The sequence below is a fragment of the Nicotiana tomentosiformis genome, chromosome 1, assembly GCF_000390325.3.
Source record: "Nicotiana tomentosiformis chromosome 1, ASM39032v3, whole genome shotgun sequence".
Classification (NCBI taxonomy): domain Eukaryota; kingdom Viridiplantae; phylum Streptophyta; class Magnoliopsida; order Solanales; family Solanaceae; genus Nicotiana; species Nicotiana tomentosiformis.
Window position 1 is genome coordinate 51436146 of NC_090812.1, and position 23561 is coordinate 51459706.

The window sequence follows — 23561 nt, forward strand, 5'->3', positions numbered from 1 at the left end:
TATTATTCTATCTCCATGTTGTTATTCATGCATTGCATTATGGTAAGGGAGAGTGTTAATGCACGAAGGGTGATGCCGTGCCATATTGTGAGTGCTAATGCACGAAGGGTGATGTCGTGCCATATTGTGAGTGTTAATGCACGAAGGGTGATGCCGTGCCATGATATGAGAGTAAAAGCACGAAGGGTGATGCCGTGCCGTTTCTATTAATTTTATGGTGAGATTGAGAGTAAAAGCACAAAGGGAAATGCCGTGCATTTTTCTTTACTGTATTCATTATTCCTATTGATTCATGGTATATTAACTGCTCCGGTGATCATTCTGTTGTAGTTCTTTATCTGTATTCCCCTTAGTATGTCTCCCCTCCCGACATTTTATATTTAGTTCTTCATTCTTGTTATTTGCGTATACACTGTTAAATTGTATATGTTGATTGTAGGTGTCTTGCCTTAGACTCGTCACTACTTCGTCGAGGTTAGGCTCGACACTTACCAGTACATGGGGTCGGTTGTACTGATGCTGCACTCTGCACTTTATGTGCAGATTTTGATACCGGCTCAGGTTGATCGAGATTTGCTATTGACCCATTGTCCGGAGACTCAAGGTAGATCTGTCGGCGTTCACATACCTTAAAGTCTCTGTCTATCTTTTTATGTCCTACTGTTTTCTTTCATTTAGACAGTTATATTTTTTTCAGACTATTACTTGTAGTAAATTCTAGAATGCTCGTGAATTGTGACTCCAGGTCCGGGTGGTAGTAATTAATACAATTTTATGATATTCCGCACTTAATATATTTCATCTTAGTTAATTAATGTTAATTACTGAATGGTAATAAGAAATTAGTTAATGATTCTCTAACGTTGGCTTGTCTAGCAAAGTAAAATGTTATGCGCCTTCACGGTCCCGTCGGTGGAAAATTTCGGGTGGTGACATGCACTCTACATTTTTTATTTATTACAATTTATAAATAAATTATTTATTTAAATAAAATTATTATTTATTAAAAATCCCGACCGAAATCGATCGGTAATTGAAGTTTGACAGTTAGTCAACACTTTGAATAAACCGACCTACTTCGGTCGGTACACGTTAGCGACCATTATTTTTCCGATTAATTACAAGCGGTCGAAAATTGGTCGATTTTTATCAATTTTCGACCGATTTCGGTCGGTTTTGGTGGACGAATTTACACAGTTTCTTTGTTTGTTATAAGAAGCATTACAAAACATAGTCGATTTTTTTTTCACATTTTATAGATACAATATTGAACGATTCCATGATGTGCGTGCCTAGCTATATATAAGAAAGCAATTCCATGTGAATGTGAAATCCATGAGCAGTTCAATCAGAGTCGGAATCAAGATTTAAAGTTTATGGATTCAGAATTTTAGTGCGCTTAAGTTACTAGGTTCTAAATTAATAATTTGTACATATTAATAAATTTTTTAAAACAAATACAATATTTGAACCAAGAGTTCGGTCGAACACGTATTTCGCATGCTAGCTCCACCCTTAGTTCAATTATGTACTTAATAAATGGCAATGTGAGGTTTGTATTCTAGGGTAAAATTATTGTCACAATATCGACCCTTTTGAATTATTTACTAATCCACATTTATTGTAAATAATCTCTTTTAATTACCTACTAAATAAGATGACAAACAAAAATATGCATGGAGTTATGTATAATATCAAAGTAAACAAGAATTTTATTAGCCAATGTTTGTATTTTGCACACTACATTTTTTATTTACCCATTATCCTTATATTTTGTTATTTACCCTTAAACCTTAATCTATTCATTTATTTGCAAATAGCACAACAACCAGTGACTATTCAGCTCACCTATAAACTACTTTCTGCTTCCGCTCAACTTCCCAAGTTGTCAGTCACCGTTGCCGCCTAAGCGCTATAAAATCCTCGCCGGAGCCACTCCGTTTTCTTACCGGATTTCAATTTTCCGGTGAGGATAGAGAGAGCGAAAGAGATCGAGTGCTGAATTTTCTAAGGTAAGCCAAAAAGATTGATTCATTATACATTGCGATTTTGCATTTGCCAACTGTGATATACATATCTCTTACCGCATGGTTTGTATTGTTTCATTCATCTTTAGATCTTTTCGTTTTCCTTGTGTTTTTTTATTTGGAAAATGAAGTAGAAAAGTGAGATCTTTGGATGCAGTGAGAGTTGTAGACTAAATGGCTGTAAGGAAGGCTGGCTTAATTGCTTTGTTTGATGTGGATGGAACTCTTACAGCACCTCGCAAGGTATCATTGGCTCTTTGTAGTTTTCTCTTAAATTGTTCATTTGCAAGTAAAACTGTATGAGATGATACTGAATAGAGTAAGATGGATATGGAGGATCCATATAACTGATTCCATCCTATAGAGTAGAATGGATGTGGAGGATTCATATAACTGACCCCAAGTAATAGTGTAGTAGTAGTAGTAGTTGTTGTTGTTTTGTAACTTAAACTATGTTCTAATGTTTGCTTATCGTGATTGGAGATGAGATTTCTTGCTTGCATGTACAAATATTGTCTAGAATTCATTAGTGTTTCAGATGTCCCCCTCTCATGATGTTTCAGATGTGCTCCTTCTTTTTCTTTCTTTTTAAACCAATTTACTTCCTAGTCAAGTTTATCATCCCTTTAAAGATTTTGAATTTTCTTCTTTCGAATTTCCCTCACACTTTCAGGTAGTTACTCCAGAAATGTTGGAGTTCATGCGGGAACTCAGAAAGGTAGATGATCTTTGTAATATATTCCTTATTTTCCTCCTTGTGGAGAAGTCTTATTCTTTGTAGTTGTTATTTTAAAAAAATCCTTCAAGTTTGTCTTTACAGGTTGTCACTGTTGGAGTTGTTGGAGGTTCAGACCTTGTCAAGATATCAGAACAGCTTGGAAAGACAGGTTAGTTTAGCCAGATTTCAGTGAGAGATTTATAGTTAATGATTCACGGTTGATGACCTGAAAATTTGTGGATAGGATTGTAGTTGATGTGCTGCATCAGTTCAACTAGAGCTCATGTGTGTAGCTCTGAACCTAAAGTTCCTCCTAGCATTAGTGCAAGAGTAGAACCATGGTTGCATCAGCCTAAAGGCTAATGGAAGAACATTGAACGAATTTAGATTTGGAGATTTTGTTTTACTAGGTACCCTTTTTGTTATGGCTCCATCTAAGCTGATGAAATTGTTTTATCCTCCTAAATTTGGTTCCGTCCTTTGAGGTCCTTGTGTGTTCACATGAGAACTGTCCCATGGAAGTGTAGATATGTCATATGTAGTAAGTTGCTACCCCTTCATCCCCCAAATGACCAGAAAAGAAAGGAGAAACAGTCATGATGTGATCACCTCATCCTCTGGTTGTATAGTATCTTTCTTTCTCCAGAGGAAAATTTGAGCCTAAATACAAGGAAAGCAATCCATCTTTGACACACTTGGAACTGTTGGCACTCTGTGTATCTTACATGATTCAAACAGTCAAAATAAAACAAATGGCTAGCCACTGAAAAGAATGTGCCTGTCTCTTTGAGGGTGTCTTTGAGGACTCTCATGAAGGTCACCTGAAAGTTTAATATACATGGACCTTCAAATTGGAAAAAAAAAAAAAGAAGAGAATAAAGAAAGAAATACACTCTTTGTGAAACCTTAGTTGTTGACGTTAAGCATTTTAGGTGTGCCATTAATCATAAAGCCCCTGCGCTCTCCAGCTTCTTTCCTTCCCCATTGCCCAAGTCTCTTTTGCTTACTCGTTCCATCCTAAAAGACTTCTCCCTCCCATTTATGTCATCCCAACATGCTGTCCATTTTCATTTAGATGTCATCTGTTCCTGTCAATACTTTATGCAGTTTTTAGTTTTATACTTCTTAAAATGCATTCCACTTTCAACCTAGTAAAAATCTCAAATATTTAGAAAGAGTATCCATTAAACTCATTTTTGTACCCACTTCTATGGTAAATATGCATATATTCGACGCTGTACCCTTAAGCTATATGTCCAATTAATCTAGGAAAATGACAACAGGAAAATGGGTGTTTATTGTGCCTTTTAACTTCTTCTCATGATTATCTTGGATAACAAATATTGGAAAATACGGCTCTTGGATTGATGTGGTAGTTACCTACTTCTTCTGTGTATTGACTTCTCTTATACATTTTGTATGCAGTTACAAAAGATTATGATTATTGTTTCTCTGAAAATGGCCTTGTAGCACATAAGGATGGGAAGCTTATTGGAACACAGGTAATGGGAAAGATTTGGATTTAATCTTATAATTTTGCTTTCGATTGTGGTTTTGGTTAAAGTCGAAAGATATCTTTGGATACTATGACTTCTTTTTCTCTACGCCTGCACCATAGAAGCTTTAATGAGGAAGGGGACACTGATACCTATGCAGGTTATGTATATCATGTCATGTTTTGCCTTTGTTCGATACTTAAACTGAGATTTCATTTGCTCTTGGGAGTATTTGGCCTCAAATTTTAACCAAATCCTTTTGTGTCCAAACATAAGCTTGTTATTGAAACTTTTTAACATGAGAATAAAATGTAGTTGCAATTTGTCACTCAAGCCCAGTTTGCAACTTTTCACCCAAGTTATAGTTTAGTCCTGAACTGTTAGTTCCAGTTTGTATGTTTCTTCATAGAAATGAAAACTTTGTCTACCAACTGCCATTTACGTAGATAATAATATCAAGAGTTGAGGAATGACTTCAAGATATGTCCCTATGTTCCCATTTTGGAACACATTGCTATATTCTTTCTTTTAATTGCTCATTTGTGAAGCGATTTCTTCTTAAAGTGATGTGAACCCCTTTATGCAGAGCTTGAAGTCATTTCTTGGCGATGAGAAGCTCAAAGTAAGTGATTGCTTCTTCCGCTTAATGATTTCTCCATAAGAACCAAGTATTAAAGAGGTCAATGTACGTTATTGTGTAAAGTCGGGAGGGAATTTTACAGTCTTACCTGCCTAAACTAATGATAGCATATGTGGAAGACCAAGATGTGTTGATGAACTGAAAATGATGTGCAGGAATTTATTAACTTTACACTCCACTACATTGCTGACTTGGATATTCCAATAAAGAGGTGAGCATAATGAAAGATTTAGTGAGCTTGTTTCTGGCAAAAATCTTAGTCGCTGTCTCTTTTGCAGAGGAACATTCATCGAGTTTCGAAGTGGCATGCTAAATGTATCACCCATTGGGAGGAATTGTAGTCAGGAAGAAAGGGATGAGTTTGAAAAGTATGACAAGGTATAAACACTTATTCTAGTTTATCACAGAAAAAGAAAAAGTATAATCGCTTCCTGCGGTACTGCAAATCGTGATTGCAGCTATTTTACTAAGATGTGCTTCTTCCTTTTTGATTGTTCTTAAAGTAATGGCTTAACAAAATATATCCAGGTTCAAAAGATACGTGAAACAATGGTAACAGTGCTCCGCCAAAAATTTGTACACCTTAATCTCACCTTTTCTATTGGAGGCCAAATCAGTTTTGATGTGAGCAGCTCAAGTCTTTGCTTGCGCTAAGTAGTCTTTTAGTTCATAACAGTAGCTTCTCAAGGGATAACTTGGAAAATTTTGCTTGTGTTAGGTTTTCCCTCAAGGCTGGGATAAGACATATTGCTTGAGATACCTCGATGAATTTAACGAAATTCACTTCTTCGGGGACAAGACATACAAGGTACTATGTCCTTATATACTTGAAGCTCTTTTCTTTAGTAGTTACATGGTCCTAGAATCTCTGGATAGTTTGGTTGAGAGTGAGTGTCTTTCTTTATAACTGAACAGGGAGGAAATGACTACGAAATTTTTGAATCCGAAAGAACTGTTGGTCACACAGGTCAGCATAATTCTTCAATTCATTCTTGTCATATTTGGATTATTCCTAAGAACCACATTACAAATTTATTGCGGTTCTTCTTTAAATATATTTTTTACTTTTCTGTTGCTTACTTCAGTTACTAGCCCGGAGGATACCGTAGAGCAGTGTTCTATTCTTTTCCTTGGCAAGGATAACGGAAGTTCTTGAGCATGCCGCAATTTTCCTCTATGCGGTTGTATGCCAGTATTTGGAAGATGCTTGTAATTGAGTTTACTCATCAAAATCTGCATTATCTAAATGTACATTTCATTCTTAAAGTTATTATCATTTGCAAATATATTTTTAATATAATTATGGAGAGTAAGCATTTGGTACAAGTACAGGGAGTATTTTAGCCAATATTTAGACTTTATTGCATTTCTAAGAATGCAAATTCGAAATTAACATACACATGCTATCTCGTTCGTCACGAAATTAACAGGGAGTATGATAGCTTCTGCAGTTTACAGAAAAATAAAATTCTAAGCTAGTAAACATCAAATGTTAGATCACAATTAACGATGAAAAGAGTGCAACAATAGTGTTATATTTCAAACACAAGTCTGTAAAATCTTTACGAGTGCAAAATATTGTACCCTCTAGAACAGCAAGGCTATCACATGTTTCTCACCTAACTAGAGTAAGAAATAATCTCGATGGAGATCGAGATCCTCTTTCCCTATTTTATATTTTTTCTCCAATTTCAACACTAGTCTAAAACAGAGTGTTTCAAATTTTCTTTTCCAAATTAAATTCACGTGCGGACATAGTTTCTTTTGGCAATGCAGTTTTCTGAAATTTCCCCTAAAATGTGCACTTTTGGTTCAATAATTCTAGTGGTATATTGTTTTTAAGAGAATACCATAAATATGTAAGCATTTGTAGAATGCGACTTAGATAAATCATAACAGAAAGAATAGAGGCTAGTCATTATTATACATGCCATAGATTCCATATGCCGAATTCAATTTATAGGAAGTATTGATAAGTGTGATTTATAAGTCTTATTTGATTCATAAGTCAAATTTGACAAAATGCAGTTCATGAGTCGCAAATGCAATCTATAAATTATAGGCCAAATAGGTATACGACCTCTTAAACTTGGCTCCAGTTTCCATTTTGATACTTTAACTTAGCGTTTTTCCTATTGAACACTTTAATATTATATAAAGTGATATATTGAACACTTTACTCATAACCAGTAAAAACAATAAGGTGCATGTAATTCACACATGAATGACTTAGCAAAATGACAAATAAGAGGGAGACACGTGACATTTGGGTCCAAATAGTCAAAAAGAAGTTTTGAAAACAAAAAAAGATTTATTTTAAACACCCCCTCCCACCGTCACCTTCTTCCCAACCACCCCCTTTCTTTTTTCATTCTATGGAATCCCACCAGCCCCTTTCATAGAAACCCACCTCTGCCTTCCCCAATCTCCTTGGCTCTTCAACCACCAGAAGACTACCGTTTTCATCTGCCAAAAGGAAAAAACACATATACCGTTTTTGGATTTTCAGATTTGGGGAAGGGAGAAATTTATGTCAATTTTTTTCTTTCTTTTTTGGGTTGAAAATACCTTCTTTTAGCTAACTGGAGAAGAAAAAATCCAAGTTGAGAAAAAAAGGGAAGAAACAAAAAAGAATCCGACGATTCTAGCAACCACCGGCCATTGCTCATTTCCTTTCCTCCTTCATCTCTATTATTCTGTTTCGTTGTTGTTTTAACTGATAAAAGAGCAGAACTGAAAGAAGTAACCGGACATTTAATATTTCGGGGGCTACCATTAAAATCGGCGACATTTATCACCATTTCTGGTCTTCCATCGTTGTGGTATCGGAGATTCGTTCGTGTTCTGTCTATTACTGATTTCGTGGTTGATGTGTAAATGTTAAAACCTTGATAACATATTACTGTTGCTTGTATCCTCTTTAGACCTGGCCGGAATTCTGACTTTTCCGGCGATCTCCATTAATTCCGGCAATAAAATTTATTGTCGTTCTTCTTCTGCTTTCGTTATTCGTCGGGGATCAGGTGGTTATGGGTGGCCTTTAGAAAAAAAAGTCAATTTTGATTTAAAAAAAAAAAAAACATTCTCAAACCCATTAAATTCACGCGCGTAAGAGGGGGGTAAAATACAACTCTCTTGCCATGTCAGTTTTTGTGTTTAATAGGCATACATTGATTTGGGTTGAAGTGTTCAATAGGTAATGGGCTTAGTTAAGATGTCAAAATAGAAACTGGAGCCAAGTTTAAGGGGTTGTACACCTATTTGGCCTAAATTATATTTACTGAATGCAATTTATGTTTCGCACACCTTATTTTTTTTTTCCTTTATCGATTCTTGGTGGTGTACTTATTCGTTTCATATAAATTTTTTTTTTAAAATTTTGCTCTTCATTTATAGTTCTTCGATAGAGAATGACTTTAGAAAAAGAATAAGAGAAATTTCTCCTACACATAATAGTGAGCAATGTAGCATATCACATATTTACTAAAAGCTTAAAAAAATCAACTAATAAGCACTTTTAATTACACACATATACATTAGTAAATTTCTATATTTATCAAAGAAATTGACAAATATTAATTATGTGTAACTAAAAAGGGGCAACCGGCAAGAGATCATAAATAGCAGAAAAGAAATTGCATTAGAAAAAGACTTATAAATAGCGGTTTTTTGTGCGACTTATGGTTAGTTCTTTTTCCCTTTCTTCTTCTGTATATAGCGGAAGTAGAGGGGAAATGGCTGCCGAAGTTGCTGACGAGACTTCAACATTCTTCGTGGCCGTACACGTCGGCGCCGGATATCACGCGCCGTCGAATGAGAAAGCTCTTCGTTCCGCCATGAAACGGGCCTGCCTCGCCGCTGATTCTGTTCTCCGAAAGGTTCCTCTTCTTCCCCCACCCCAAGAACAACAAACCTTCGCCAGAAAATTAGTATTTCATGAAAATTCAATTGGTTTTTTGCTATTCAGGGTCCAGGTGGATGTATAGACGCTGTATCGGCCGCGATTCAAGTCTTAGAGGTACGCATGTCTTTTAAATGCTTAATGAATGGATTTAAGTTATATACGTGATTTTTTTGTTACACTAGCAATGAATTTTATTCTGTGATAGCAGGTAAGTTACCAGTCTAACAGATTAACAGTTGTGCTTATTAAGAGAACTACCTGTAATTACGGAATAAATGACCTAATTGTATAAATATTTTTTGCTCTATCAATGCATTGAATTTAAATTCTGAATGGAATGGTTTGGCATAGAGCGGAATAGATATAGAAGATTCTTATAGTAGAATGCAACTGGTTTGGGTTTAAGATGTAGGTAGATTGACTTCATAAAAAAAATATGTAGGTAGATTGATGAAATTTGAGTATATATTTTTTGATAACCGAAATGTTATCTTCTTGAAAACTTGGTGGGGGCAATTCCTCCATAAATTTTGAAATCTTCGAAAAAGGTTTGGTGTTTTAGGGTAGAAGGATAAGTTATCATTCAAAAGATGATCAGTAGAATGCAAAAAGTTAGTATCCTTACGTGAGATGACTCCACTGTGTTCAAATTATGTCGAATTTTTTTGTAAAGTCGTGGAGTTTTGATTTTTCAGAAAAAGAAAAAAAAAAATTCGTTCAAAAGATGATCAGCAGAATGCAAAAAGGTAGTGTTTTTGCGTGCCATATACCTGAGTTAAAGTGTCTGGACGTTGATTATAAAGTCAGCGTAACTCACTTGTCACTTGAGATTTCCTGGAGCAGTGTTGTAAAGAGCGTGAAGCGAGAAAAAGCGACAAGCTCCTTTTCGCTTAAAGCGAGAAGCGAGAAGCGAAGCGCTCGCTTTTTTGAAGTGAAGCGTAATTTTTAAAAAAAATATTAAAATAAATATTGAAAGAAAAAAAAGGCAGTAAGAACTAAGAAGAACTGAAACAAAAAAGAAGGCAGTAAGTAAGAAAAAAATTGGGCAGCATTTCGCTGCAATTTAAGACTGAAACAGTGAAAATAGAAGAAGAAGAAGAAGAAGAAGAAGAAGAAGAAGAAGGAAGAAGAAAAAAAATTGGCAGCATTTCGCTGCTATTTTGAGGCTGAAACAGTGAAAGAAAAAAAAGAAGAAGAAGGAGGAGGAGGAGGAGAAATCACATACCCGGGCTTGAACTTAATGAAATTGAACTTGAAAAGTGCTGAAAATGGAACCCTAGTCGCTGTTTTTCTCTGCTGCTAGATGATGTTTTGAAAAAAGACAGTTTTTTTTTATTTAATTAACGTTGGCAGCCACTTAATATAGTGAAGCGCTCGCTACTGTCGCTTCTCGCTTTTTTGGCAGAAGCTCACGCTTCATATCACCTGTTACGCTTCACAGCACAGAAGCGACCATGTGCCCGCCTCGCTTCGCTTTGGAATGTTTTAGCCTTTCAAGGATTGGTATAATTTTGACGTTTAATGGAGGGAACAAAAGAATACTTGTAACTTCAATGTTTACTGAAAACATGATGCCGTTGTTATATTCTTTGCAGGATGATCCTAACACAAACGCTGGTCGAGGTTCAAATTTGACTGAAGATGGTCATGTTGAGTGTGATGCCAGCATCATGGATGGTGATTCTGGCACATTTGGTGCTGTAGGTGCAGTGCCAGGTATTCTTAGAGCAGATGCATGCACTTTTTGCTCGAACAAATCATCCATTCACTACTTCTTTTTGGGGTTTACTTGTTATTTTCTCCTTTCGTATTCATACCCCTAGTTAATTGTTGCTTCTGTTTTGGTTTACTCTTGCTTTATCTTCTGTGAAGTTAATGTTACCAGGTGTGAGAAATTCCATTCAGATTGCAGCTTTGTTGGTCAAGGAACAGATGTCTGGTTCGCCACTTCTGGGACGAATATCTCCAATGTATGATTACTGGTGATATATAGATATGTTTTTTTTCTCTAACAGTAATTTAAAAGAAGATCAATTAACTTTCTCCGTCTATCACATCCTATGTGACGAGATTTGTCTAGAAACGAAGTTTAACGAACAAAGAAGAACATATACACAAGCTAAATATATGCAAAGTACCAAAATTGTTCTTAAAGCCAACAAGTAAATGTGAGGAGGTGAGAGTTTCACATGTCCTTTATTATTTCTATCCTAATAAAAATGTGAATTTTTTATCAAGTGGGTTTCAACAGGTCATGTCATTAAGAGTTAAAGACTAAAAGGAAAAATGCGCCACATAAAATGGGACCGGAGAGAGTATCTTTTTCTATTGCGCACAGTTCCGTCCCAGAAAGATTGGCACCTCTTTGAATATGTACATTCTCATTTTACCCTTTAGTGAGATGCTCTTGGAAGTGACATAATTTGTTGTGGGCTCTTGGAAAAGTGTGACATGATTTCTTAAACTCTGTGTCCAGTCAAATGGTGCCAAACAAATTGAGTGAAGCTTTTATTTTTTGATTGATCTTTTTGCATTTTACTTTAACTGTTTTTTCGTCCTACTGTCATTTTCTGATGTAGCTTTTCTCCCTCCCCACCTCATCCTCCACCCCTCAAAAATTACCTTTCTTATTCAGGTTTTTGGTTGGTGAAGGTGCTCGTACATGGGCAATGTCCAGAGGCATTGTTTCTCCATCAACTGTGTCAGAGGCTGAAGAGGTAGTATTTGCTTGTTTCATGATAGGTTTTTATTTGCACTGAAACCATTCATAAACACTATTTCTAAGCTTGTAGTTAATTGAATTCGTGCTACTTCCCGCTAATTTGGAAAATGACATGGACATTTTTGTCTGATATGAAACCTGGAGAACGCTGAAATTGAATCAAAATCGTGAAAATGCTGGCAGTTTGTTTCGGATTTCATTTCGGGTAGTTTGCAGAACTTTTGCTGCTTCTGTGTAGCTTCTTGTGTGTGTCTTTTGAGTGTTGACCTTTTGCTTGCATCTACTAGCGCCATATATTGTGCCTCATTCCCATGTCAACACCTAATAATTTGTCTCTTCTTCCTTCCCAACTTTTGTTTGTTCGCATAATTTGCTGAGCCTTCCCCTTCTTCCTGGTTAAGTTTCCATAGTTGCAACAACCACCCTTTTTTCCCCTAGGCCTAGAGATAGATGTATTGCGAGGCAAAAACTGGTATAGACATATTGTTTGCTGATGTTTCTCTGAACTAAGGGCATCAATGATGGTTATTTAACAGCATTGGAGGTCTATATTTAGTTAGAAGGGTGGTCTCTGTCCATTTTAAACTATCTGGATAGGTCCTTGTGTACACTCTTCTGTTCAGAAAAGTTAAATTTGCTCTAAATATGGAATGTGGAATAATGTAGCTTGTTTTGTGGAGACAGTGGCTTGTGACTGAGAGGGCCAGAACCCAATGGGAAAGGTACAAAGGGATGCTTGATGACGCCAAGGATGTTAATGACGTTTCTGCCGCTAAGATGGCACACCCTAAGGATTCTGGTACAGTATCAGGTATTTCACCACTGTCCATGCCCTTTTCAATTTATAAGCTGTTAAATACATAATTATGCAACAATTTAAGCTTTTAGATAATGTGGTCACACATTTTCAAAATGAGGCTACAATATTCTCTGATTTCTTTACAATCATTGGTTATCATACTGCAAGGAAGACTAATAATTGATACCATTAGTACCCCCCACCCCCACCCCCCAAAAAAAGGGGAAGGAAATCTTAATAATTTTTATGTTTAGAATCTTTGCATGCATAATGTTGCATATTCTAGTTTAAGAAGCCTTACATCAATATACACTTTATAGGCTGTGACAGAGGTTGTCCATTGCATCATTTACATTTTTCTTGTGCTTTAGGGTGCTAGACAACTACACAACATTTGAACTTTATCCTTAAAATATGATGTAGCTTAGAAAAGATTGTACTATCTTTATTTTTATCTATTAGTTAGAAATAAAGTTGTATCTAGTATAGGAGCCGGAATATTTTTTGTAAGCTCAAATGCCAAATCATGTACTTCTTGCATCTTCTTGGTGCCATCTATTGAAATCACTTACTTTATCAAAAAAAATAAAAATTAAAGTTTTATCTATCAAATAATAATCATATCTTTTAGCTAGAGATAGGGTTCTAACTTGTTTAGAACTCCCTATTTTATAAATAGGATGATAGGTTCTAAGGTAATTTATTAGAAACTTGCATAATTAAAATTTAGTATTAAAATCCCTCTCCTTTTTCCGTCTGTCTCTTTCTGTAATTCCCTTCTCTCTCTCTCTCTCTCTCTCTCTCTCTCTCTCAATCTTCTCTTCTTATATTTGTATTCTTTTTCTTGTTTCTCTCTTTGATCTCCTTTCCTTGTCCCTTCCTCATTTATTCACCTTCCCTTTTCCCCTCCACCCTTCTTGGTAATACATCATCGTATAAGTTCATATTTTCAAAAAAAGAAATTGTCAAATGGAATGAGTTCTATCCCTCTGGGGTAGGGGTAAGGTCTGCGTACACTCTACCCTCCCCAGACCCCATTAGTGGGATTCTACTGGGTTGTTGTTGTTGTTGTCAAATGGAATGAGTTGTCCAGAAGACATCTCTTTTTGATTGAGCATTTATATCTAATCAATGACTGTTAATTTTCTTGAAAACTTTCAGATACTCCAGAAGTGGATAACCAATCAAGAGGAAATGGAGCGAGAAATCCGATCTCAATGCTTGGTGCATTAGACGAAGACTTTATTTCTGACACAGTTGGAGTTATCTGTGTCGATACAGAAGGACATATAGCTTGTGGGTCCTCAAGTGGTGGTATAGCTTTGAAGGTGATATTCTGAAAATGCTCGAACATTTTCAATTATACATGTGAGCAATTCACGCTCTTATCCCAAACCATCTTTTGATCAGGTGGTCAACTCTCTGTCTGTGTGGCTTGGTGGAGGGGGTGTAGGATCTTATGATTGATCTTGTCATCTTGCTGTATCGGTAGTAGTTTCTTCATCTGGGGACAGTGTTCAGAATTTGTTTTACTTTTTGTGAAAGGGAGAAGTGTGAATACTGTCACTATGCAGTTGAAAGGTTGTAATTGAATACAATGATATTTCTGGAATAGAATGGTTAGGTTAAAAATTGTATTGGCCCGTGTAATAGATAAATTTGCTCACGAAGTATTTGTCTCAACAAGATAAATATTTTCAACATCCGGGGCAACTTCTTTCTTTCTCCTTGTCCATCTCATTCCGCCTCTCCGTAGCTTTTATATGAGCTGCTGGGAACTCTTTTATAATTTAAAACGGACAACTAGTACTTGCACTGTTTAGCAAGGGCCAAACATTCATATAGGACTTGAGTAGTGTGTGCAGGAACAGCCGTTTGTTCCTCAAGATCCTTTGCTGTTTATCTATGTTTTCTCCTCTTCAAGGGGTGTATCTCTATAGCAACAGATGGTGATGGCGCGCACCAGCCATGGGATTTAGTTGGATAGTTGAAAAGCATTGTGTAGCTCAGTGTTTTGGTGGTTTTGAATATGTTCCTTATGATTTAAATCGAACAATTCATTCCCGTCATGCTTTACCTTTTTTATGCTTGGAAATGATTGTCATCCTACTACTTTCCCCTCCTCTATAATTCCTAAGTTCCTTTTTTTTCTTAACTTTTTACTTTGTTTCTGATTAACTGATTTGGAAGGCTTATTAGGGAAGTATTTTTTTAAGCAACCACCATGCTTGCAAAAGTGTCTTAACATTGTAGTATATTTTCGAACAGCTAACAGGAATATCTCCGTCTTCTTTGACCGTTGGATCTTATTTTCTTCAGTTTTTATTACCAAAGTTTTCATTTAATTCAAGTTTTTTTGTATGTCCAAGGCCAGTAGCCCATTTTGTTCCTACTCTGAAATTCTGTGGCAGATAAATTCATTGGATTACTGTTCTTACTTCCCTGGAGCTTATAACAGGTTGGTGGACGTGTGGGTCTAGCGGCAATGTATGGTTCTGGTTGTTGGGCGTCTTCAAAGGGACCTTTCGGCGCTCCTTTTATAGTTGGATGTTGTGTCAGTGGTTGTGGAGAGCACCTAATGAGAGGATTTGCTGCTCGGGAATGCTGTGTTTCGTCAGCACTGTGTGTTTGACACTGCTACTTCTGTTTTTCTCTATCTATTTCCCCTACTGAGAGCGATCCAGCAATAAGTTTGAGTTATGTTTTTTCCAGAAACCATTAAAGAATTATTAACCTGAAATCCGATCTGATTTATTGCGCAGGTCTCAAGCTGGGCCATCTTCTGCCTGTAAAAAAGTTTTACACTCTGTTGTTCAGGAGAATAGTCAGTGTGGCACTGAAAGTAGTGCTGGCTTCCTGCTAGTTCAAGCAGAATCTCCTAGAATGGTAACACCATTCTCAAGATTTTGTTATCTTTTTTTTTTTCTGTTCTACCCTTGTTAAATCTAGGAACCTATCATTCCAATACCCTTAGCTATTAATTTTCCATAGATTGCGGGTGGTTTGGCTAAGATGGATGCTGTTGAGATTGCAGCTGTTTATTCATCGTCTTCTTTTGGAATAGGTTATTTTGGCAGCTCAATGGAGAGGCCCAAGGTATATTTTCATATTTTGTGTATTATATTTGGTGGTACTTATTTACTATTGAAACTAATGGTCAAGAATCAGTAGTTGAACATTTTGTGTTCTCTCTTCTTGTTCCTCTTCTTATTTTTCTTTGTTCAACTATAGAGAAATAAGTTAATTATGGTTTTAGAAGAGTGTGATTACCCTAAATATAGTTTGGCGTTCTTCTTCTTCTTTGTTCATCTCTAAAAGTTAGACGCATGTGTAAAAGACCAACTAAGAAATTTGTACCCAAGTTTAGGACAGAAAACTGTAGTACACAACAACAACATACCCAGTATTATCCCACACCGTGGGGTCTGGGGAGGGTAGTGTGTACGCAGACCTTACCCCTACCTTATGAGAATAGAAGAGAGGCTGTTTCCAATAGACTCTCGGCAACATAATTAAAAATATTTGAACAGCATATTTCTACTTTTATAAGTCAAGATTTGTAATTGATTCAAGGTAAGCTACTTTCTAAAGAGAAGAAAACAAATATGTTCATTATCCACCGAGTTTCGAAGGCTGCGGTTGGTCCAAAGGATCGGCCCCAGACGGATTTCTCGGTCATCAAAAAAAAAAACAAAAAACAAATATGTTACCATTTCAAAAAGAAAAAAGAGAAGAAAACAAATAGAAGTTGATATGGAACATACCCTGTCTAGTTTCAACACTTCCTGGAGTCATGGTAGCTTTTGCTTTGTCAAAGTGCAGTAGTATCAAGTTTAGCAGCTAACATTTGAGCCTGATCAACAGGACAGATAGACTTATGCGTTCTAAAGAATTGGTACAATTTGTTTACTAAAGGGGCCATATTCCATGCTTATGACTAACTAAAATTCATCTGATGAAGAGAACCTTTCATTTATATGTATCTCATGTACTTCCAAGCATCACTCAGCGAACTTAGAGGAATCTTCGATGGTACATTGGTGTCCTTTTCATTTTGATTAAACCATGTTGTACAGGTTTCAGTGCTTAGGAGTACAAAGAAGCATGGTAAAACAGCAATAGGTGAGTTTGCAGCACGAGTCAGTCTTGCAGCCAAGAAAATGTAGGGTTGCAGCCGGAAAACAGTAAATGGCGACCTTCCTCTTCAATGGCATCATCATGTGGACATGCTATCGTATAATCTGAATCGCGAGGAGGACTAAAGTGCATTTTCCTTAATGTTGGGGAATTTCTTTCATCTGGAGTTTTTTTGCATAAAATGTCGGGGAATTTGATTTGTATACTCTCAAAACCACATTTTAGACAGATAACCAAAGATGTAATTTACTTAAATTGCACTAGCTAGCTCCCTGAAATCCATTTATATGGATCTAATACACTTCTAAGCATCATTGAAGTTCGAGGAATCTTTGATTGTAAAGGTGTCCTTTTCATTTTGATTAAAACATGTTGTAAAGGTTTCAGTGCTCAGGAGTACAAAGCAGCATGGTAAAAGGGATAATAATATAATCGTATCATCACCAAAAAAGAATAACTTATTTTTGATATTAATATTACAAAACCATATTTTGCGAACTGACGTTGCCGTATTATTTAGACTTGTGAACTGTTGTTCTTTTCCTAGGAATTACTAGGGGTGTACAAAGAAAATCGATAAACTGCATCAAACCAATAATTCGAGTCAAACCGGAAAAAAAATCCGATGTGATTTGGTTTGGTATTGAAAAATAAAACTCGACCATAATTGGTTTGGTTTGGTTTTAATTAAAAAAAGTCAAATCGAAACCAAACCAACCCGATAACACATTTATATAATTTTTAAAAATATTTTATACATATAAATATTTATTATAATGTAATTTATAAATATTTCTTAAACTTTTTCATAGTTTTATCTTTTAACGTATTATTTCAAGTTTAGACTTAACATTCTTGAATGGTAAATAAATTTTATAGCCCATAAATATAGTAACTCAAACAAAGTTCAAATCAATACTAATGCTAACAAAAGAAATTCAATTAAATACTAGGAATGACGATAGTGTTGGATAATTATTTTAGTTTTACATTGGTTTATAATGAAAATGCATAACTTAGTTTATCTTTTTCTTTAGTGCTTAGTGATGTAATTAATATTAGTACTTATTAGGTATACTTATTTTAGCATGACCTATATAGTATTTTAGATTATGTTAATTTTTATTATGGCTTATTAATTAGCAATATTTATTTTATGTAATTTTATTATTTTATCTTTGTTGTTGAATATTTTTGTATAATGCTATGACTTATCTCATATTATTGTGTTAGTTTTTTGAAAAACATATTATATAGTTGTATTTCAGTAAGGACTTAAGAAATATTTGGAGCACAACTTACATATTTTATGCTATGAAGACTTTACCGGAAAAAAATTCGAAAACCTGAAAAATCCGAGAAAAATCGAGATTGAAAAACCCGACTTTGTTGGTTTGGTTTGGTTTATAAATTTAAAAACCCGACACCATTGGTTTGGTTTGATAATTGAAAAATTCGAATCAAACCGACCTATGTCCACCCCTAGGAATTTCTCATACGTAACATAGCTAATTCACCTCCTTTCCGAATAACTATAATCACCTCCAATCCCAATTATTTCTATATCATATATTATAAATACAAACTTCTTTCTAGTCACTTTGTATTTATTCCCCAATAGTCACTCTGTACATAAGGTGGTCGCTAAGTTTGTTGGTCTTTCTTTTAGGCTCAGAATCAAAACCAAGTCTCTATTAATTTATAAGTAAAAATTGCATGGGGCGCACTATTTGGTTGCCCCTTTTAAACTTATACTCGTTTTATTTTTCCGTTTGCATCCGTACATATTTTTTTTGTTAAAAGCGTTTTAAAAAGACGATTTTGCCCTTCTTTAATAAAAGACTATTGACAAAACTGTAGACTGCAAGGCAAAACTTCAGCATGTTTTGGTATGAAATTTTAGCAAATGAACTAAATAACTTCAACATGCATTAGAAAAACACTAATTAGAAAATTACATACTGCAAGACAAAAACTTAAGCATGTTTAGTTTGAAGTTTTAGCAAATGAACTAAAAAACTTCAACTTGTTAAGACTGAAATTTCGGATAAAACTCATGATAAAACTGTAGACTGCATGACAAAATTTCAGCATATTTTGGTATGAAGTTTTAGCAAATGAACTAAATAACTTCAGTATGGATTAGCAAAAACTCATTAGAAAATTATATACTGCAAGACAAAAATTTAAGCATGTTTAGTCTGAAGTTTTAGCAAATGAACTAAATAACTTAAGCATGTTTATTCTAAAGTTTTAGCAAAATGAATTAAAAAACTTAAGCATGTTTAGTCTGAAGTTTTAGCAAATGAACTAAATAACTTCAGCATGCATTAGCAAAAACTCATTAGAAAATTACATATCGCAAGACAAAAAATTAAGTACGTTTAGTCTGAAGTTTTAACAAATGAACTAAATAACTTAAGCATGTTTAGTCTGAAATTTTAGCAAATGAACTAAAAAAATTAAGCATGTTTAGTCTGAAATTTTAGTAAATGAACTAAATAACTTAAGCATGTTTAGTCTGAAGTTTTAGCAAATGAACTAAAAAACTTAAGCATGTTTAGTCTGAAGTTTTAGCAAATGAACTAAATAACTTCAGCATGTTTAGACTGAAGTTTCGGATAAAACTCATGACAAAACTGTAGACTGCAGGATAAATAATTTCAGCATGCATTAGCATGAAATTTTAGCTTCAATGTGAAACAACTTCATGCTATATTAGTATGATGTTTTAGCTTCAACATGAAATAATTTTATGCTACATTAGCATGGAGTTTTAGCTTTAAGGTGAGAGGAGAGGAGGAGATCTCACGCGATTAATGCGTGATGCAGGTTTTATATCTTTTGTCAGAGGTTTAATTGCCATATCACTACTAGAAATTCAGCAAAAACCGACCAAGGTCGACCGACCAACTTTGGTCGGTCAAAAAACCGACCAAAAAACTGACCAAAGTTGGTCGGTTTTTCAAAATATTTTATTTTTTAATTTTTTTTTACGAAACCGACCAACTTTGGTCGGTTTTCTTTGGCGCAAAAATGCGGGAAACTATTTTTGAGTCCCGCAAAATTTATTTTTCAACAAACCGACCAACTTTGGTCGGTTTTTCAATTAAAATAAATACAAATTAATATTAAAAAAACCGACCAACTTTGGTTGGTAATTTTACTTTTTAATAAAACCAACCAACTTTGGTCGGTTATTTTCATGCGAAAATACAATTAAAGAGTATAAATGAAATAAAAGACAGTCTTAAAACAAAATGCACCAATGATCTAGTGGTAGAATAGTATCTTGCCATAGTACAGACCCTGATTCGATTCTCAGATGTTGAATCTTTTGATTACATAATTAAAATACCGACCAACTTTGGTCGGAAAAAACCGACCAACTTTGGTCGTTTTTTTTTTGCAATTCACTTATAGAAACATAAGTAAGCACTTTTCAAAATTTCGCACATAGCGGGAGTTTAGTATATGGTACTATCTTGTTTTGTTTAAATCCATGCTCCTCCTTCCAATTCACAGAGTGATAATGTCTTAAATGTGCTATTAAGATTCTTTCAGAAAGTTGATTCGTATTTGGTGGTTCATTTGGCAATATTTAAAGCAAGAAAGAACGAAATATGAATATTCTTATTCAGTTTAAGCGTCCTAGCTAATGACCTGATGAATTTTAGACATAGAATTTTCTCTTTACTTCCTTAGTATTTTTCTTTTTTGTAAAATAAAATAGAAATGAACAAGATTTCTTTTAGGAAACGTTTCTGAACTCGTAGTCCAATGAAGAGGAAAATTATATAGATGGGATTAAAATCTAATTCTCCATATATAGAAAAAGCAAAATAAATTTCATTTATTAAAAAATTTAATATATAAGCTTAAAGAGCGAAGCTTGCTTACGCCTCAAGAAAGTATTCCCTCGTTGCTTAACCTATACCTTGAAAATACTACCTTTTCGAAGTGACCCTACTAATAAACATTCCAATAAACTTACATACTAACAGAAAAAAGTTAGGAAACTAATGGACGAATCAGAAAATAAATAAGAAAAGCTACATTTTAAATTCCTAATTAAGCATGCTAAAAGAAAAGAAAAAACTGAAAATATGCCCTAAAGAATGGGGTTAATTTCACACGTCACCACTAAAATTTACAAGTTGTAATAAAGTCATGAAACTATTTTTTGAACTTTATTGTTTGTATTAGTAATATAAGTTACAAATTACATAATTATTTTTTTGTATCATTAAAGTAAACAATTGAACTATGCGTTAATTTCTTAAAAATTAGTCACCTTTTCATTTACGAAAACTAAAACTTGAAAAAAGTTCTTTCTTTGGTACGTGAATCTCAAGCAATAAAATATGAAAATGAAAAACCCTAACAACCTTTCATGAAGAGGAAAATATAGGAAATGAATTAAGGAAACAAAAGAAAGGGAAGAAAGCAAGCCATTTATTAGTAGGAATGGGATTTCCATCAGCTTGATCTATAAATACCTACTAAAACCCTATTAGCAAATTAGAAACAACTCATCAGTATCACCATTTTAGGGTTTAACAACTATAGTTATTCATCACATAACAACTAAAGTTTTCAGCTATTTTGCTTCCGTTCTCTCTCAGTTTCTTTCTTTTTCTGTTTCATATCATATCCATCGTCCGATCCGTCAATATTTGATCAGCAGCACAATGGCAGAAAACTCTTCTTCTCATCGTTCGATGGGTCATCGCTTTCATCCGACGGGCAGGGAAGTGCTCAACTATCTAGTAGGGTTTGTGAGAGACGAGCCACTTCCCTTTCAGAATGAACTCATGCAAGTGGCGGATCTCTACGCCGACAAGGAGCCATGGCAGATTTTCGAAGCTTATGATAGGGGAAACAACAACAACAACAACACTCGTTACTTCATAACTCCGCAAAAGAAAGAGAAACCTACGTGGAAAAGAGTTTCAAGAACTGTTGGGAAGGGCACTTGGAAGCTTCAAAACAAAGGTCGAGATGTGTTTGATGATAAAGGGAGACTCATGGGCTACGTGAAAAGTTTGAAGTACATCCCCGCTAATAAATCGTCAAACAACGTGAATGGCGAGTGGTTGATGACTGAGTACTCTTTGTTTGATCGTTATCTCGTTGCTAGGGAGACTAAGAACAAAGGTTTCGTAATTTGTAAGATCAAGAAGAAAGGCAAACCTGGTGACAAGAAAAATGGAAACAATATTGAGGAGGTAGTTAATGATGAGAAGATGAGAGAAATTGAAGAATTTATCAAGTCCGTGCTGCAAGAAGATGTTCAAGTTGAAGACAATGGAATAAGATCGAGTGGTACTATAGCAAAGGATGATCAAGAGAATAATATTATCCAATACGTAGAGGGAGATCAAGTTAGAGACCATGTACTTGGTTTGTTGGGCTCCCCAGAGGATATTGTTAATGGCGTGGATGATGAGAATGTTCAATATTGCGTAGATCAGGGAGATGAAGGCCAAGTCCATTTACTTGAAGAATATATTGATTCCGTTATGCAATCAGAAGATGTTCAAGCTGAAGACAATGGAATAATAATGTCGAATGATATTATAGCAAAGGATGATCAAGAGAATATGGAATACCAAGTCGAAGACCATCAACATGCTACTTTGTGGGCTTCCCCGGAAGATGTCGATCTCGATACTATCAATTTCTGTTAGTTAAAGGATATATTTGCTAGATAATATATGTAGTTTAATCCCAAGCTAGCTCTTAGATAAAGTTACAAACCTGTACTACAATACTATGATTTATCAATATATTTTGAATTTTTCTTATGTTTATGTAATACTTTTTACTAGCTAGGGATATATGGTCGAACATATTAAAGATGGCCGTTGATAGTTTATGTAGTACTCCTAAAAATTAATACTACTGAAAGTTCTGCCAAAAACTGCCAAAATTTTGGGCGTTCCTGTTTTTCGCTTATTATATTTTTGCGTCGATTCCCTGTTGAAGCTGCCTAGTTGGAGTGTTTAGTTTTCGAGATTATGTGGTAGCTCATTTTTGGAAGTAGTACTAGCTAGTATTAATTGTAATTAAGTATGCCCTATCTCTTAATTAATTAGTTGGTGTTACTGTTACTACTTGTTAATGCTCTGCCTTACATTAAAGTCAGATTTTTTCCCAAGTTTTTCTGAATAGTGGTAACCAATACTCCTACTAGTGTGGAATAACAAACAACAGCAAGATTCAGGGAGTTAGCTGCAGAAAGAGTGTTTCTTTTCTCATAGTCATGAATCATGATATATGTGTATAAGTGGAAAATCCACCACCAAACATTGTGGATAGATGTCATCCTAACCAGATGTCTTGAGTGTTTTGAGTATGAGAAACTTTTGGTAGGTTGAGCTCATGGGCCGAGTTAGAATGGGGAAAGGGCACACCCTCTTCGCGAAAATTACATTATGAATATATGTAAGGTTAAATTTGATGTAAATAGTTTTTATGTTTTTCGCATTTATCAATGTACTACTCTTTGAAGATACAAATACAAGATTCGGATATCAGATTTTGCTACAGAGAAATGTATAGAATTTCTTTTGGAAAGTTATTAATGTAAACATTTTAATTCAGAACTATTTGATGGTCATGTACCTGCAGGGGATGCTTATTTAATAATATATATATATATATATATATATATATATATATATATATATATATATATATATATATATATGAGAGAGAGAGAGAGAGAGAGAGAGAGAGAGAGAGAGAGAGAGAGTACATAGATCGAAGAGAATTTGGATGGGGATGATGAGTCAGAATGCATTTTGGGTCTGTACAAGCAGTACTAATTAGTACTAGTAATTTACAATAGGTTGCTATTTTATGAAGGTGAGTTGGAAGTATATAGCAAAGCTTCTCTGATATGAAACTACATACTACTCAATAATCAAATTTAATTCAACCACATATGCATCTGAGGAAGCGGATCTTTGGTTGGAACTTCCTCTGTTGGATATGATGATGTTGAACCAGATGATGAAAATGATTATTTGGCAGGTCCAATTGAATACGAAGAAGTTAGAAGAAGAAACAGAAGATGTGTTAAGATTTGAACTCAATTGGACTCTTCAGTGAGC

The 23561-nt window shown here is 34.9% G+C and overlaps 3 protein-coding genes across 8 annotated transcripts; all 3 read left to right on the forward strand.

Annotated features, from left to right (window-relative positions):
• The first annotated feature begins 1795 nt into the window (after positions 1-1795).
• LOC138891387 (phosphomannomutase-like) lies at positions 1796-6207 on the forward strand. Of its 4 annotated transcripts, none has more exons than XM_070182574.1 (12): positions 1796-2012; positions 2185-2270; positions 2701-2745; positions 2848-2914; positions 4171-4247; positions 4828-4863; positions 5037-5092; positions 5160-5259; positions 5410-5505; positions 5600-5689; positions 5797-5848; positions 5967-6207. In XM_070182574.1, exons 2-12 carry the CDS (start codon positions 2202-2204, stop codon positions 6035-6037), a joined length of 759 nt encoding a protein of 252 aa, XP_070038675.1. In that variant the 5' UTR covers positions 1796-2012; positions 2185-2201; the 3' UTR covers positions 6038-6207. The 4 variants fall into 4 exon arrangements, with proteins under 4 accessions (XP_070038675.1, XP_070038679.1, XP_070038677.1 ...); XM_070182576.1 differs by having other exon boundaries at positions 1871-2012; positions 2159-2270; XM_009622520.4 differs by having other exon boundaries at positions 1892-2012; positions 2162-2270.
• A 2314-nt stretch (positions 6208-8521) lies between these two features.
• Positions 8522-16786, forward strand: LOC138896927 (putative threonine aspartase). 3 transcript variants are annotated; one of them, XM_070182591.1, is made up of 11 exons: positions 8522-8759; positions 8849-8899; positions 10381-10501; positions 10671-10755; positions 11421-11502; positions 12174-12318; positions 13468-13634; positions 14765-14928; positions 15069-15192; positions 15371-15402; positions 16383-16786. In XM_070182591.1, exons 1-11 carry the CDS (start codon positions 8562-8564, stop codon positions 16426-16428), a joined length of 1215 nt encoding a protein of 404 aa, XP_070038692.1. In that variant the 5' UTR covers positions 8522-8561; the 3' UTR covers positions 16429-16786. The 3 variants fall into 3 exon arrangements, with proteins under 3 accessions (XP_070038692.1, XP_070038682.1, XP_070038686.1); XM_070182581.1 differs by having other exon boundaries at positions 8528-8759; positions 15298-15402; XM_070182585.1 differs by having other exon boundaries at positions 8533-8759; positions 12192-12318; positions 15298-15402.
• Positions 16787-21134: 4348 nt separating this feature from the next.
• LOC104097952 (NAC domain-containing protein 2-like) lies at positions 21135-22182 on the forward strand. The gene has a single exon (XM_070195348.1). The coding sequence runs from the start codon at positions 21135-21137 to the stop codon at positions 22131-22133; it is 999 nt and encodes a 332-aa protein (XP_070051449.1). The 3' UTR covers positions 22134-22182.
• The last annotated feature ends 1379 nt before the right edge of the window (positions 22183-23561 follow it).